This window comes from Alexandromys fortis, unplaced genomic scaffold (assembly GCF_014885135.2).
Source record: "Alexandromys fortis isolate MF-2015 unplaced genomic scaffold, M_Fortis_MF-2015_v1.1 scaffold_4, whole genome shotgun sequence".
Lineage (NCBI taxonomy): Eukaryota > Metazoa > Chordata > Mammalia > Rodentia > Cricetidae > Alexandromys > Alexandromys fortis.
In genome coordinates this window covers 29,801,864-29,817,027 of record NW_026067944.1, presented here as the reverse complement: position 1 = coordinate 29,817,027, position 15,164 = coordinate 29,801,864, and the positions used below count along the sequence as shown (strand labels likewise).

Below are 15,164 nucleotides of genomic sequence, written 5' to 3'. Positions count from 1 at the left end.
GTGGTCTTATTTAGTCATGTACATATGCTTATGTTTTATATATATGAATATGCACATATATATATCTTCCAATTTGTAGTATTTTTATTATTCTGAAGCAGGATAATCACATTTAAAAACTTTTTGTATCAAGGCCAAAATAAAACACAGTTCTCCCTCAAATATTGAAATTGTCTTTCTTTAATTTCTTCTCCTCTGGTTTGTGTTTTGTTTTTCTAGAAAATATTCTGGAGAAAGATCTTCAAGGAAGACTTTATATCAACCGCGTTTTTCACATGAGTGCTGAGAGAATGTTTGAACTTCTCTTCACTAGCTCACACTTTATGCAGAGATTCACTACTTCTAGAAATATAATAGGTTGGTCTTCTATTCTTACCTAACAATGAGTTTGGGAGGATTATCCTTAGAGGTTTGGGACTGATTTTGTGGGGAGGCATTAGATACACTTTGATTTTAAGGTGTTGATTTTACTTTTTTTAAATAATTTATCTTTATTTTATATGCATTGGTATTTTGCCTACATGTATATCTGTGTGACGGTGTTGATACCTAGGAATTGAAGTTACAGACAGTTGTAAGCTGCCATGTGGGTGCTGGGAATTGAACCCAGGTCCTCTGATAGAGCAGTCAGTGCTCTTAACTGATTTTGTTTTTCGAGACAGAGTTTCTCTGTAGCTTTGGAGCCTGTCCTGGAACTAGCTCTTGTAGACCAGGCTGGACTCAAACTCACAGAGATCTGCCTGCCTCTGCCTCCCGAGTGCTGGGATTAAAGGCGTGCACCGCCACCACCTGGCACTCTTAACTATTCTTAACTGCCATCTCTTCAACCCCTAAAGTGTTGGTTTTAAAACTATGATTTAAAGGTTTAGTTAAATTCACATGTGAATGATATAATTGTTTAATTAGGTAAGTGCTACTTAAAGTTATATTTATACCCTTTAAAAACTGCAGTTATTCATCAATGTACCCATTCAGTGGAGTCGGACCCTATTGGAAAGGGTTCCAGTGACAACTGGATTCATGCGGAGTATACACTGAAGCAATCACTTGGTCAAACGGCCTGTAGTGTCTCTTACAGCTCTTACTTCCCGCACTCTGTCCTTCCATCTGAAGTACACCCTCATCAGAATTGTGTGTGTGTACTCTGACAGTTACTGGGATTATGGAAACATGTATGATCTCAAACACCCATCATTAATAGAATGACAAAATTATATTAAATCTCCATTAAAGAATTCCATATACTAATGCAAACAACAGTGAACTCTGTCTTGAAACGCCTTTTTGGGGTGACTTCTGCCACAATCCTAGCCACAAGCGGGTTTGTCTGTCCCAGGATAGGGGTGTGAGGATTAGAAATGTTAGGTAGGGAGGAATAGAGATAAGAAAGAGACACAAGATAGTACCGGGAGGCCAACCCAGTGGATCTTGAATGCTGAAACTTGCCTGCATTTATTTATCCTACTCTTTTATACCCCAACACAGAAGGGGGTGGGGAAAAGGTAAAAGACTGCTTTAACATGGTACAAAGAACAACCAAAGTAGTTACTTGCTTCCATACTTGAGATGTCAGACAATTAATTCCTGAGCAAAGCATTAGATGTTTAGGATAGTGAACACACCCTAGATTAAGTATCCTGCAGGCAGCCACTCCCTAAGTCAAACCTCCATTTCAAAAGAAGGAGCAGAAGCACACTCGAATTCTCTGGGTGGAGCAGATCTACCTCTACGGGCCATCTTAGTGTCCAGAACACCAAGTGACCACACCCCAGGTCGGTATATTTTGTTTTGTAGCCACACTTGTCAACAACTTTGAAAGAGCTATAATAAGCTCAGACTTTTTGACCTTCAGACAAGGTGGAATAGGCTTACATTTTTGGGTTCCCACAGAACTCCCACCTATAACTGTGAGTGGGCCTCACAGACACAGTGTTAAGCAAAAGAAACCAGATGCAAAGCGTGCATGATGTGTAATTGCTTGACCGAGACATGGAAGTCAGTGTGCTCATGGTTCCTGTGATGAGGGGTAGATGGGTAAAGCCTGGGACCGCTGCTTTCAGATGCAGATAAGAAGTTTCACATCTTAGTTGGGGTACTGGTGTCTCTGTGTGCTTCCTATGTGAAAATGATGGAGCTGTGCCCTTTGATCACAGAACCTATGATATGATGTTTTATAGTTTATGACATAATGATATAATAGTTTATGATATAATAGTTTTATAGAGCTGATAACACTCTCAGGAGAATTTCACTGCTCGTGTGATAAAAGTTCTTCATTAAATAGGTCAAACAAGTTTATAGTAAGTTTAAAAATGAATTTATATCAATTGTTCCAAATTTTTTAATGCTACAAGTCAACCATATAAAATTAGAAGACCATAGCAGTAGACATGTGTACAAGGTAAGCCATTTGACATGGTCAGTGATCAATTCTACAACCTAAGGATTTTTGTTAACCATTAGGTTATTTGAATCATCCACAAAAGCACAAGTATATATTCATAGGTAAGATCAATGGTAGCGAATCCAGGACCAAAAATGAATGCTCTTCTCCACAGTAGAGTAGCAAAGGGATTCTGTTGATATTGAACTTTGTGATTATATCCTGTGTTTCATGACTTTGAGAATATAATTTCTATTTTCCATTAAAAACATGGAATGTCTGGAGGTGTAAGTCATCCTGCCCAGTGGCTCATATTTAACTTAACTGTATCTCTTTTGAATCCATTTTGTACTTTACTATTCACTTCTATCTGGAGGACTTGATACTTGTGAAGAGTCAGGAATGGTTCATCCCGTAGTTGCTAAGCAATGGCTGTTGCTGGGATGCTGTCCTCTTTATGTCCAGGAAGCACCGCTGGTCAGTAAAGTCAGTATGGAGTGGAGTTTGCTTCTTGAAGCACAACTGCATTTGTTGTCTAGTGCCTATCTGGCTTCATCATGGATGACTATGTCCACTCTAGCGTTGGGATCAAAGGCTTCCAGCTTCCTCAAAGTCTGGCAGTTAAAGGCACATTACAGGGTGGGCCTGGAATGAGTCAAGAGGCTTTTCTGCAAAGGATAATTTGCTTGTCACTAAAATCCATAGTTATTCTTAGAACTTTCTACCTAGTAATTAAAGTTGTCTGTCTTTCTTTTTCTTCTAGTTTTTCACAATATGCATGCATACGTGTGCGTGCTAGTGCATGTGTGTGTGTGTGTGTGTGTGTGTGTGTGTGTGTGTATGTGTGTGTGTGAGAGAGAGACGGTTTTGTTTTTCTACCACGGGGGTTCAGAAAATCAAACTTGGGTTAGCAGGGTTGATGCCAAGTACCTTTACCTGTTATAATGGTTTGAATGAGAAATGCCCCCCCCCACTGGCATTTGAATACCAGGTCTCCAGTTGGTGGCGCTGTTTGCAGAGGCTGTAGAATTTTAGGTGGTGTAGTCTTCTTGGTGGAGGAAGTATGTTATTGGGGGCTTTGGGTCATGGTATTTTATCATGGTGAAAAAATAAAATATCTCCTGAGCCATTTCACCAGCCCCATAGATCTAATTTATTTTAATAAGAAACTTTTAAATTGGCACTCTCTTTGAATTCTATTTACAGTTGCATAGCATCATTCTAATTAAAAAGTCAATTTAAAATATTTTTCATTTAGATACATGTAAACCTTCAGAGAAGCTGCATGACTGGTATAATAACATCCATATTTACCTTACCTGGGCTCAGATTTTAAAGTTGTGGGGAAACACACATGATATGAAGCTTGCTGTTTCTCAACACACAGTTCAGAGGCGTTCCGTACATTCATTGTGTGACCATCACCAATTCAGCTCCAGACTTTTGTCGTCAACCCAAATAGAAACTCTGAACCTATAAACAACAGCTCTCCATTTGTCCCTCCCTAGTTCCTAAGGAACCCCATTCCATCTTTTATAGTTATGAATTTAACTACTCAGGCTACTTCATATAAATGAAAGTCTCTAACATTTGCCTTTTACTGAGAAGTTTTACACATAACATTATGTCTTCAAGTCCATCCATCCATGAGGGACATGTAGCAGAATCCCACCTCTTTTAAAGGCAGAATTATATCCATGTATGCATCTATAATACCATATTCTGTGTGTGCATTCATCCATTAGTGACACTCTGTGTTTATAACTGTTAGCTACTCTGAAAGAAATACTGCTCTGGCCAGTAATATGCAGATACCTACTTGAGTCCTCACTTTGAACTCTGCTCTCTGTATATTAGTTGTCTAAAGGCAGATTGCTACATCCAAGGGTAACTTTATTATTTTTTTTGAGGCTTAGCCATTCTGCGTTTTATAACTGTACCATTTTACAGTCCTACTAAGCAGTGCATGGAGACTGCCATGCCACAGAGTCATCAACACTCCTTACTTCTAGTATCACATAATAGCCACCCTGAGGGGTGTGAAGTTTCACCAATTTAAATTTTTTGTGTTTATCAAAAACAAATGATTCTTAAAGTATTCAGCAATTTCTGTCCTTTTCATTTTTACATTAGCTCCATAAAAATGACACACTGTATCCTTTTGTCTGTTGTTCTTTTCTTATAATTTCATTCCCTTTTTTTTCAAGATTTTTTTATTTATTTATTTATTATGTATACAGTGTTCTGTCTGCATGTTTGACTGCACACCAGAAGGGGGCAACAGATCTCATCATAGGTGGTTGTGAGCCACCATGTGGTTGTTGGGAATTGAGCTCAGGACCTCTGGAAGAACTGTCAGTGCTCTTAACCTCTGAGCCATCTCTCCAGCCCAAAATTTCATTCTTGATGTTTTATCTGATAAAGAACTTTACTTCAGTACTGAGGACTGTCTCTTCCAATATGATGCTTATCAGAGGATATTCTGGCAAATAATGATTCAGTAGGCTTTGTTGGTAGCATGCTAAAGATCCAAGTGTAACAAGCATGGGAAAATAGATCTTGATGGTTGCTTTATTTCAATAGTATGGACTTTTAATAACAGGATTCAATGATCACTGCTGATCCTATTTCTGATTAGCAGTAGATTATTTGTGTTTTCTTGGAGTAGGCTTATATATGACCAGATAATCTGAAAAAGTTCTTTGAAATTAAGTATACATTTTTTAAGAAGAAATGGCTTCTTTTTAATTATTGATTTTATTTAGCTATATATTTTTCTCTGCTCCCCTCCCCTTTCAACCCTCTCCCATGGTCCCCATGCTCCCAATTTACTCAGGAGATCTTGTCTTTTTCTACTTCCCATGTAGATTAGATCCATGTATTTCTCTCTTAGTGTCCTCATTGTTGTCTAGGTTCTCTGAGATTGTGAATTGTAGGCTAGTTTTTTTTTTTTGCTTTAGTGTACATATGTTTTTGAATGAATGATGCCTAAATGTTGACAGAGGTTTCTGTCCTGCCCAGTCCCAAGCCACTCAGTCCCAAAGAAACACACAGAGGTCTACATTAATTAAAACTGGTTGGCCTATTAGCTCAGGCTTTTTATAAACTAATTCTTACATCTTAAATTAGCCCATAATTATTGTCTGTGTTAGCCATGTGGCTTGGTACCTTTTATCAGCGAGGCCTTCTCATCTTGCTTCCTCTGTGTCTGCGTGACAATTGCAGACTGAACCTTTCCTCTTCCCAGAATTCTCCTGTTCTGGTTGCCCCATCTATACTTTCTGCCTTGCTACTGGCCAATCAGCATTTTATTAAAATAACATACTGACAAATCTTTACAAAGTACAAGACCATTGTTCCACAGCACCTAAACCTGTTATATTTATAGCATGTCCTGAATGGTCAACTCTTAGGTGTGTGATGCTTCCTTTTCTAATGTGGTTGTAAAACTTGGACAGATCCTGCTTGTAAACGTTTATGTAATTCTCCAACTGTACCCTGGGTTCATCTTAAAGTCTCTCTGTTTGCTCTGATTAGATGTGGTATCTACACCCTGGACAGTTGAGTCTGGAGGCGATCAGCTGAGAACCATGACCTACACTATAGTCCTCAGTAATCCACTTACGGGGAAATACACTGCTGCCACAGAGAAGCAGGTGAGTGACTCTCTCGGGGTTCTGGAGGGGTCATGCCTGCAGCAGGAGAGATGTGGCCTGTCACAGGCAACAGTTTATGAGACAATTTCACCCAACACCTGGCAGGGATGATGAACTGTCACAGGTTAGAAAGGGCTTCAAAGCCTAGAAAGCACACCCTCCCACCCCTGGTCAAATAGACCACCTGCCTAGAACTTGCTGTGTAGGCCAGGCTTGCCATGAACTTACAGAGATCCACCTGCTTCTGCCTCCCAAGGGCTGGGATTAAAGGCATGTGCCACCACCGCTTGACCATAATAGGAGATTTTAAAACAAACACTTCTAAAATTTAATTTATAGGATCATGTCAGCGAGGAAGCCAAAGAGCTAGGTAGCTGCAGTGACGCACAGGAAAACACAGGAGTTTTAAAAACTAAGTATAAGCCCATAGTCTTCTTCAGGACTAGTGCGGTACTGGCCCAGAGCAGAGCGTGTTTGGCCAATCTGAGCAGCAGGCTTGTGATATGAAGTGCTTGAACTCCTGAAGGCGGGGTGCTGCTGCAGTTTTTCTCCATCGGGGCAAAGAGAATGTGACTTCCTGTCTTACATACCTATTTAAAAGATTGTCACAGATACGAAGAGATCAGTCTTTCGGCATAGGAGAATCTTCCATAAGTTTAACAGTTAGTCCTTCCTCCTTCAAGGACAGGTGGAAGGCTGTTAAAATGATAAAGATTCGCCTGACAGCTCCCCACGTCCTGTTCAGGGAAAGTGATGTTTGGTCTAGTTTCATCATTTACCCCCCCCCCCCCCCGTTGACATTTGGTTCTGTTAAACTTCAGGGAATGTGGGAGTTGTGGCCCTTGCATTATTCAATTGATTTTGAATTGTCAATTTAATTTTAAACTTAAAATTCATTATAGCCAATAAACACAGAAAGACTCTGCAACTTATTTCTGATTCAGTCCTAGCTTGTCATTAAGATTTTTGATGTCGGGCTGGAGAGATGGCTCAGTGGTTAAGAGCACTGCCTGCTCTTCCAAAGGTCCTGAGTTCAATTCCCAGCAACCACATGGTGGCTCACAACCATCTGTAATGAGATCTGGTGCCCTCTTCTGGCCTGCAGGCAGAGTACTGAGAATACTGTATACATAATGTATACCTTCTTCTGCAAAAAAAAAAAAAAAGATTTTTGATGTCTTTCGTACTTGTGAGAAGGAACCTCAGTATATTTGTTCTAAATAGCTGAGAACATAAAAATATTGAAAATAGGCATTTGTATCTTATTTCGGCAGACACTGTATAAGGAAAGCCGGGAAGCACAATTTTATTTAGTAGATTCAGAAGTCCTGACACATGACGTTCCCTACCACGACTACTTCTATACGCTGAATAGATACTGTATCGTCCGATCTGCAAAGCAGAGATGCAGACTGAGGTGAGCAATCGCAAGTGTATGTTTTAAAGTAGTCCACAGTATGCTGTGTAACATTAGCCTTGAATTCTTAGTCAAGCACAACAGAACTTTACTTCTTGCCTAATTTACATGTCCAGCAGTGATCAGAAGGGTAGAAGTCCTCACTAAGACTGAGACTGATAAAGGCTTTGAGATTCTGGGGCTGCACAGTCTAGAACAAGAGTTCTTCAGTTGCCAAAGGAAGAAAAAGCCATAGAACTGGCCACAACAAGTCACATGACCAAGTCTAAGGGTCACAGGGGCCAGGAGTTCCACGGGAAGGTGTGGTGAGCAGTAAGGGACAGCTGCAGTGGGCAATAAAGAATGCTGCCGCCTTGAAGAGCAGTGGCCATCATAGGCTTTGCTCGGAGTTAAGGAATAGAACTACTTCCGACTAATGTGTGATCACGAGAGATCTGATGCCCCTCCCCAGGCATTTAGAAATTTATTTAATTCTCTCTCCCTCCCCTTTCCTCTCTCCTTCTCTCCCCCCTATTTCTGTCCCTCTCTCTCCTTCCTTCCTTCCTTCCTTCCTTCCTTCCTTCCTTCCTTCCTTCCTTCCTTCCTTCCTTCCTTTTTGTGTTTCAAGGCAGGGTTTCTCTGTGTAGCCCTGGCTGTCCTGGAACTTGCTCTATAGACTTGGCTGGTCTCAAACTCATAGAGACACACCTGCCTCTGCCTCTCAAGTGCTGGGATTAAAGGCATATGCCATTACTGCCAATTTAATTTCTTAGCATTTATTGAAGCTTTCAATGTTATTTCTGTGAGGGTAGAATATTATCATTTGATGAGGTTAGTAGCAGCCTACAATGGTTTTAAAAGAAGAACAAATTTTTATTTTATAATAGTAATTTTATAATTTTTATAATAGTAATTTTATAATAGTAATTATTTTGGCTTTCCACAGAATGTAACCTTACGTTTTGTTGCAGTGGGATAGCTAAAGTAGCCTATGGCCATACTCCCCTGAACTCACCTGGTCTCTTCTGCTGGCTAAAGTCTGTCTCTTCTCTTCCTATTAGAGTTTCCACAGACGTGAGATACAGGAAACAACCATGGGGCATTATCAAGTCTTTAATTGAGAAGAATTCCTGGAGTTCGCTGGAGCGCTACTTCAAACAGCTTGGTCTGTAAAGTTTTGCTGCATCTGTTTGTGTCCAGGTCGCATGTTTAGGACACAGAGGGTCCAGGTGACAAGGCTGGAATGATGCTCACGGAAGTGGCTTCCGCTCCTCACTTGCTCTGTCAATTGTGCGGTTTTAAAATCTCAGTTATTGTTGCCAACGCTGCTTATCTAATGCTTGTTTTCTGCCCACCACAGAATTAAAATGCACATCATAGTGTGAACATTTCATACTCACAGCAGCCCTGTGAGGTGCAGCTGCTATGGTTGGTGTTTCCCATTTGACTACAGAGGAAATCAAAGTAGGGTTAAGTGACTTGTCCAAGATCACACACTGCTTGCCTTTGCAAGGAGGCAGGAGGCTGACCACAGTTTGGGGTTACAAAATTGGTTATGGAGTCACTCACTCTCTCTCACGTCTGCAGAGCCCCGGGCCCACACCTGCCTTCTAGGCCGCAGCTTTCCTGGGCTTATGTAGGCCCACTTGGCAATGACACTCTGTTCCTATGGATTTGGTGGAGGGGGTACTGGTAGATGACCGTGAGAAGCAATGCGGCTGTTGTGCTGGGATATTCTTAATAAATCCATGAGGGAACACCGCACATATGTGCACATAATTAATTTTACTGAAGGAAAAGCTGAGGCCAATCAGCTTGAGCTACTTAGGCTGCATGGTTTATTTTGTTGGTCATTTGTCCTCCAGCTCTTTTCCCTTTGACTGTTTCATTATTAAACTTCTCATCAGCAACAGAGAAAATGAAGCTTAAACATGAGCTTGGCTATTGGATAATGAGATTTGGATGAAAAACTGAGAAAGGAAAGGGTTGAAATAAATAATTTAAAAAAATGGGATTTTTAGGTTGTTTGAAGATCCCCCTTGCCAGAATGTTCCTTTGCAAACCTTAGAACATCTACATGTTTCTCTTCGCTTTAGGGTTAGGAAACACTGGGCTCTATTTTGGAACGCTTTCTAATGACTTCATGGAAGTATGTGGAGCTGTTGTTTCCATAACTGAAGCCATTATGTTAATATTTAATATAGCACTAGCGAGTTTCCACTGATGATCCCATCATTTATTGATAAACATTCTTCCTAGAATAATGAAGCCTCATTATTGGGTCATTGTAGTCTCCAAAGCTTTTAATTAAGAATAAAGTTTGAATCTAGTCTGCAAAACCTAACATATGATTAGAAAAGATTATCAAGGCTCAAACAAGCAAACCTGTGCATGCACACATGCGTGGACACACACACACACACACACACACACACACACACACACACACAGCCTAGGTCTTACAGCTGAGAAGGCTTCCTCCTAATCCTATTGTTTTAAAATTTTCACCTTAGAATCAGATTTATTAATGGAAGAGTCTGTGTTAAATCAATCCATCGAAGACCCTGGAAAACTCAGTAGCCTACGACGGAGAAGGCGGACCTTGAATCGAACGGCAGAAACAGTTCCTAAGCTGCCCTCCCAGCGTTCTCCTATAGATGTGGGCTTTGAGGCCAAAGGGGATGTTACAGGTAAAAGATTTTAGCCTCAGGACGCACGAGGTACCTCTTGTTCATGAAGAATGTCATTTAAGGAAGCCTACCTTCCTCTCCTTTTGGATAATATTTAATATACTCCGAGTTTCTTAGTGACGGCTACACAGAAGCCTAAAGGAAGAGTTGGGACATGGCAGGCATGTGGCCAGTAGAGTATTTTGTTTGGTCCACAGAGCATTTAAAAGTTTCAGGCTGACTGTACTGGTACATGCCTTTAGTTCCAGCACTCAGATGGAGGCAGGCAGATCTCAGTGAGTTTGAGGCCAGCTGGTCTACCTCGTGAGTTCCAGGGCAGCCAGAATTACATACTGAAATGCTGCCTCAAAAAGGAAGAAAAAAAAAAGGATATTTAAATAAAATCTCAAGTCTGATGGCACTGTACCAGATCTCTTCATAACAGCAGTTGGTTGGGGCTGCTTAGAGCTGTCCCTTCAGCTGTCTGTGCTGTCCAGCTGGCTACTGTCACCAGTGAGTCACTAAATCCAAGCTCATTTCCTGCTTAACGTGTACAGATACCTGATGTTTAGCTCTGAGTGCACTGTCGGGGCTAGCCTAGGCAAACTGCTGAGGTGGAGTGTGACTTCCAGTCTCGCAGACTCTTTCCTATACTGTTGTCCCTTCCACAGCTCTAAGGCTGTCAGCCCCTCTGTTCCCCTCACATAACCATGTCCCCATTAGACTTTTAACTTTGTGTAACTATGTCTAACCACTGATTAAGATCAATAGCTTTTTAATTTTGAAACATAAATTTTTGGGTCACCGTGATTGGTCACTTTTTTTTAAAGGAGAATAACTTTATATATTAGATAAGCTCAATGTTCTTAGCATTACATCATGTGCTATGTATTATTTAATTTCATAGTAAATTAATTTGTAACGTCTCAAATTTGAAGAGCTGCCATGGCTTTTCTCCTTTTAGGTTTGTTTCACATTTTACCCAGGGTATCACGAGTCTAAAAAATAAAAAGTGCAGAGACTTCACCCTAAATCATTTTGTCTTTACAAATGACATGTTTTTTCCAGGTTATTAACTTTCAGCAGTGTTCACGGTTCTCACTCTCACTTTCACCCACAGGAAAGAGAAAGACCGTGGACAGCTGTGACACCGCTCTGATTGTGGTGATGAGCATTTTGTGAGTATTCATTGTACTTACTTGGTTTTTAATTTTTTTTATTATATATACAGTGTTCTGCCTGCATGCATGTCTGCAGGCCAGAAGAGGACACCAGTTCTCATTACAGATGGTTGTGAGCCACCATGTGGTTGCTGGGAATTGACCTCTGGGAGAGCAGCCAGTGCTCTTACCTCTAGCCATCTCTCCAGCCCATTATTTGGTTTATATCTCTGTTTTTAAATAGTTTCCAAAAAAATTGGAAGGCATTTGTTTCTCTCTTTCTTTTTTTTCTTTTTTTAGGATTTATTCTTATTTCATGTCTATTAGTGCACTGTGTGTGCAGTGCTTTGGAGGGCAGAAGAGGGCATGGATCCTTTGGAACTGGAGCTACAGCCGGTTGTGAGCTGCTCTGTGGGTGCTGGGAACGAAACCCTGGTGCTCAACAGAGCAGTCAGTGTCCTTAACCACTGTGTCATTTCAACAGCTCCTGCGTTTGTGTTTTACTGGGTAGAAATGGTCACTATTGACTGTTGCTGACGTATAGAAACAGTCTGACAGGTTTGGGTGTGATAGCTTTTGATGTATGATTTTTCAGAATTGTAAAATTTAAGGGAATATAAAATATACACTAAGCATTTTTTTTAAAAAAAAACATTTTGACTCATTTCTATGGACTCTGTGGGGTTTTATGGGAAGTTCCATAAATTTAAAGAAAAAACATGTTGGTCATATTCCCGTAAAATCCTTCTACTTTGCTTAACTAGGTCAGTAGTTCCCATGTTTATGTGAATAGGAGTTAGTTAGGAGTGGAATAAAATGCAGATTTTCAGCCCTGATTTCAAAGGCCGATTCAGTAGACTTTGAATAGTGATCAGGAGTTTTTAAAACATTTAACAATTTTTTAAAATTTATGTGTATGGGTATTTTCCTGCGTGTCCTTCTGTGCATCACGTGCATGCCTGGTAACTAAGGAGGCCAGAAGAGGGTGCTGAATCCCCTGGGCCTGGAGTTACAGAGAATTGTGAGCAGCTGGTGATGAACCTTAAAGCACACACCCTACATATGAATGATCTAAGCATCACAGCATGAAAAATATTATTAGGCAATTAGTCAGAACTTTGGGGTACACTATAGGAACCTACCCATGAAGTTACATCTAAGAACTCTAATTGTACATGGCTGCATGGGGACCTTGGGGGAGTCCCTTGATGGTATAAATGGTTCTGACCCAGTGACAGACTGGGTGATAACTTTTGGAATGAGGCTCTTAACTGTTTTCCTTACTACAGATCTCAGAACAAGCAGGAGATACTTTGTTATCCTCATTAGTGTGTTTTTTGTTACTATGAAGTCTAGGCTACCATTGAACTATCTCGTGATCCTCCTGCCTCAGCCTCCTTTATGCTGGGATAGCCTGCATACACCACTGCTCTCAGATTTCTCTTTGAGTTTTAGGGAAGGTTTTCAGATTCTAATTAAATCAGTTTATTTTTGAATGACAAATACCATTATATTACTTTGTAGAAAAATGCATTTATATTCAAATCTGGAAGTATGTATGTATGTATGTGTGTGTGTGTCCACATACATCACTTCAGTGCCATGATAATTTCACAGATTTGATTCTCCTGTTACTTTTAGTTTTTCACATACCATATGTATCCACATACTTTTTAATTTTCTGTACTCCCTGGAATCAAACCCAGGGTTCTGTTCATGCTACATAAGTACTCTACCACTGAGCTATACCCTCAGACCCAATATGTCCAATTTGAGGTACATAAATCTTTTAACAAAACAAAATAAGTGAAGACATATGATACTACTTGCCAGTTTATATACATGTGTAATGAGGTCTGTATTAATTTGAAAGTCTGCTGCTAAAAACAAAACATTACATTTGCATGTAAAATTTTATATTTATCATTATTAATATATATTAGGATTTATCTGGTACTTCCTTTATTCAAGATTAGCAAGAAGAAAGTCTTGCTGAATATATATATATACATATATACTTGCTGAATATGCAAATATATATTCAACACACACATATATGTATATATACATATATATGCACATTTTTGCTTCTACTAGGAATAAAAGATAACATTGTGATGTCCCTAAAATCAGCAGCATATTGATCTTCATTTCACTTCTAAAATGCAGTATTATGGGTGTGTAATTGCTTAAGCCAACATAACCCAAAAATAGACGCTGAAAGCTTACCTGGTAGATTCTAAACCCGTAGCTGCGCGGCACTGGCTGGGTTCCAGCAGAGAAGAGAGGCCGGGGGTCAGAGGCGACCTGTGAGCTGAGATTCTTGAAGGGCTCTTCTCATCACTCTAGTCAGTTCCCATCACTACTCTATTACATATCCATGGAATACTTGAAGATAATTATTTTATATAACGAAATGGGGACGATTTATTTAAATAACTTGAAAATCGCCTAGATCATATAGAGTTGGGAGCTTTGGCATATATATTGTTTATTTTCTTCATTTGGGGAGGTGGAGGAGGAGGCGGGGTCTGGCTTTGTAGCCCAGGTTGTCTGTGGTCTTGAATCACAGTAGATCCTCCTGCCTCTACCACCTGGGTGCCCGGCCACCTCTGCAGCCTGCAGTGCAGCTCAGTGCGGGTTAACGAGCTGTCATTTGTTCTGCACAGTTTGCTGTTGCTAGTTCTGCTGAATGTGACGCTGTTTCTGAAGTTGTCAAAGATAGAACACGCCGCTCAGTCCTTCTACCGGCTTCACCTCCATGAAGAGAGATCTTTAAAGTAAGTTCCCCATCCCAGCCCTGCCTGTTGTCGTCACCTGTTTCTTTGTCACCGGAAATTTAATTTTAGGAATTCTGGTCTGCTATATCTTATAGTCATACATGTTTAGTTTTATTTTACTTTTTATTTTTTGCAGTAAAATAAAAGTTACTTTTATTTTTTTGTGGTGGTGGCGGGGTTTGATGTGCTTTGTTTGCAATCCATGGGACACAATAATTTCTATAAATAAGGTCAGCAGCTATTTTCATGATTTTTAGAATTTTTTTTTCTCTTCCAGTTTAGTCGCTGATAGGTTCTCAAGAACAGAAAATATTCAAAAGAACAAAGATCAGGCTTACCGTTTAAAAGGAGTGCTCCAAGATTCCATAGTGATGTTGGAACAGGTAGGCCAGTCTGTTCCTCAGGGTGTGAATGGGTAGGTCCTCAGCTGGGCTGTCTTTAGATGGACCTTCTCTATGGTTGCTTAGTAACTCTCCCCTGCCGCCTCATCATTCTCACTTCTCTCTCATGCATTCCTCTCAGTGGATGACCATGCCTTATAAAGAAGGAAAACCTTCCTTCTTTCTCAATAACCCCATCTATAAATCGTGCTGTGCTGAACCCCTGTGCTCTTCGTGGCTAGGTCTAGGAACATCTTGGCTCAGCATTATGCACTCCACACTTAGCATTGTGTCCAGCATGAAACAGATACACCAGGTTTGTTGAATGAACACATGAGCGAATACAGTAAGGAATAAGATATGTTTCTTGGTCTCATGTTGCTTTCAATTTTATCAGAGAAGTCAATTTTTGTTTTTAAAAGGAAGAGGGAAATCTGAGGTAGGATAGTGATCCCGGAGTTCAGAGACAGGGTCTTCGGGAAACTTCTATGGGGTCGGTGGTATAGGGAAGTTTTAGGACTGTGGAGAGGATGCTCGATGGCTTAGCCGCAGGGCTCGAGGTGTTGAGGGGAGTGTGAAGAGACCACTGAGCCTTGAGAAACCTCTAAGAAACCAAGGCGTTTCCTTTAGATAGTAAGACAGACTTTCTGGAAAGAACTGCCCTCTTGTTATGGAAAATTATTTTAAGGTGTGTTACTCTTGTTTATGATGCATTTGTTTGACTCTGTGAAGCTCTGATT

The 15,164-nt window shown here is 40.3% G+C and overlaps 1 protein-coding gene across 4 annotated transcripts in view; it reads left to right on the top strand.

The window, feature by feature from the left end:
* Positions 1 to 15,164, top strand: part of Gramd1c (GRAM domain containing 1C) — a 77,959-nt gene that overhangs the window by 59,872 nt on the left and 2,923 nt on the right. For 3 of the 4 annotated variants that reach the window (XM_050148891.1, XM_050148890.1, XM_050148893.1), the window contains 8 exons: positions 220 to 357; positions 5,921 to 6,039; positions 7,314 to 7,456; positions 8,497 to 8,600; positions 9,949 to 10,125; positions 11,225 to 11,282; positions 13,934 to 14,044; positions 14,322 to 14,427. In XM_050148891.1, the coding sequence (XP_050004848.1) occupies positions 220 to 357; positions 5,921 to 6,039; positions 7,314 to 7,456; positions 8,497 to 8,600; positions 9,949 to 10,125; positions 11,225 to 11,282; positions 13,934 to 14,044; positions 14,322 to 14,427 (956 nt within the window). Of the gene's footprint in view, positions 1 to 219; positions 358 to 5,920; positions 6,040 to 7,313; positions 7,457 to 8,496; positions 8,601 to 9,948; positions 10,126 to 11,224; positions 11,283 to 11,564; positions 11,905 to 13,933; positions 14,045 to 14,321; positions 14,428 to 15,164 lie in introns of those variants that run through there. The other variant, XM_050148892.1, reaches the window with a different exon arrangement.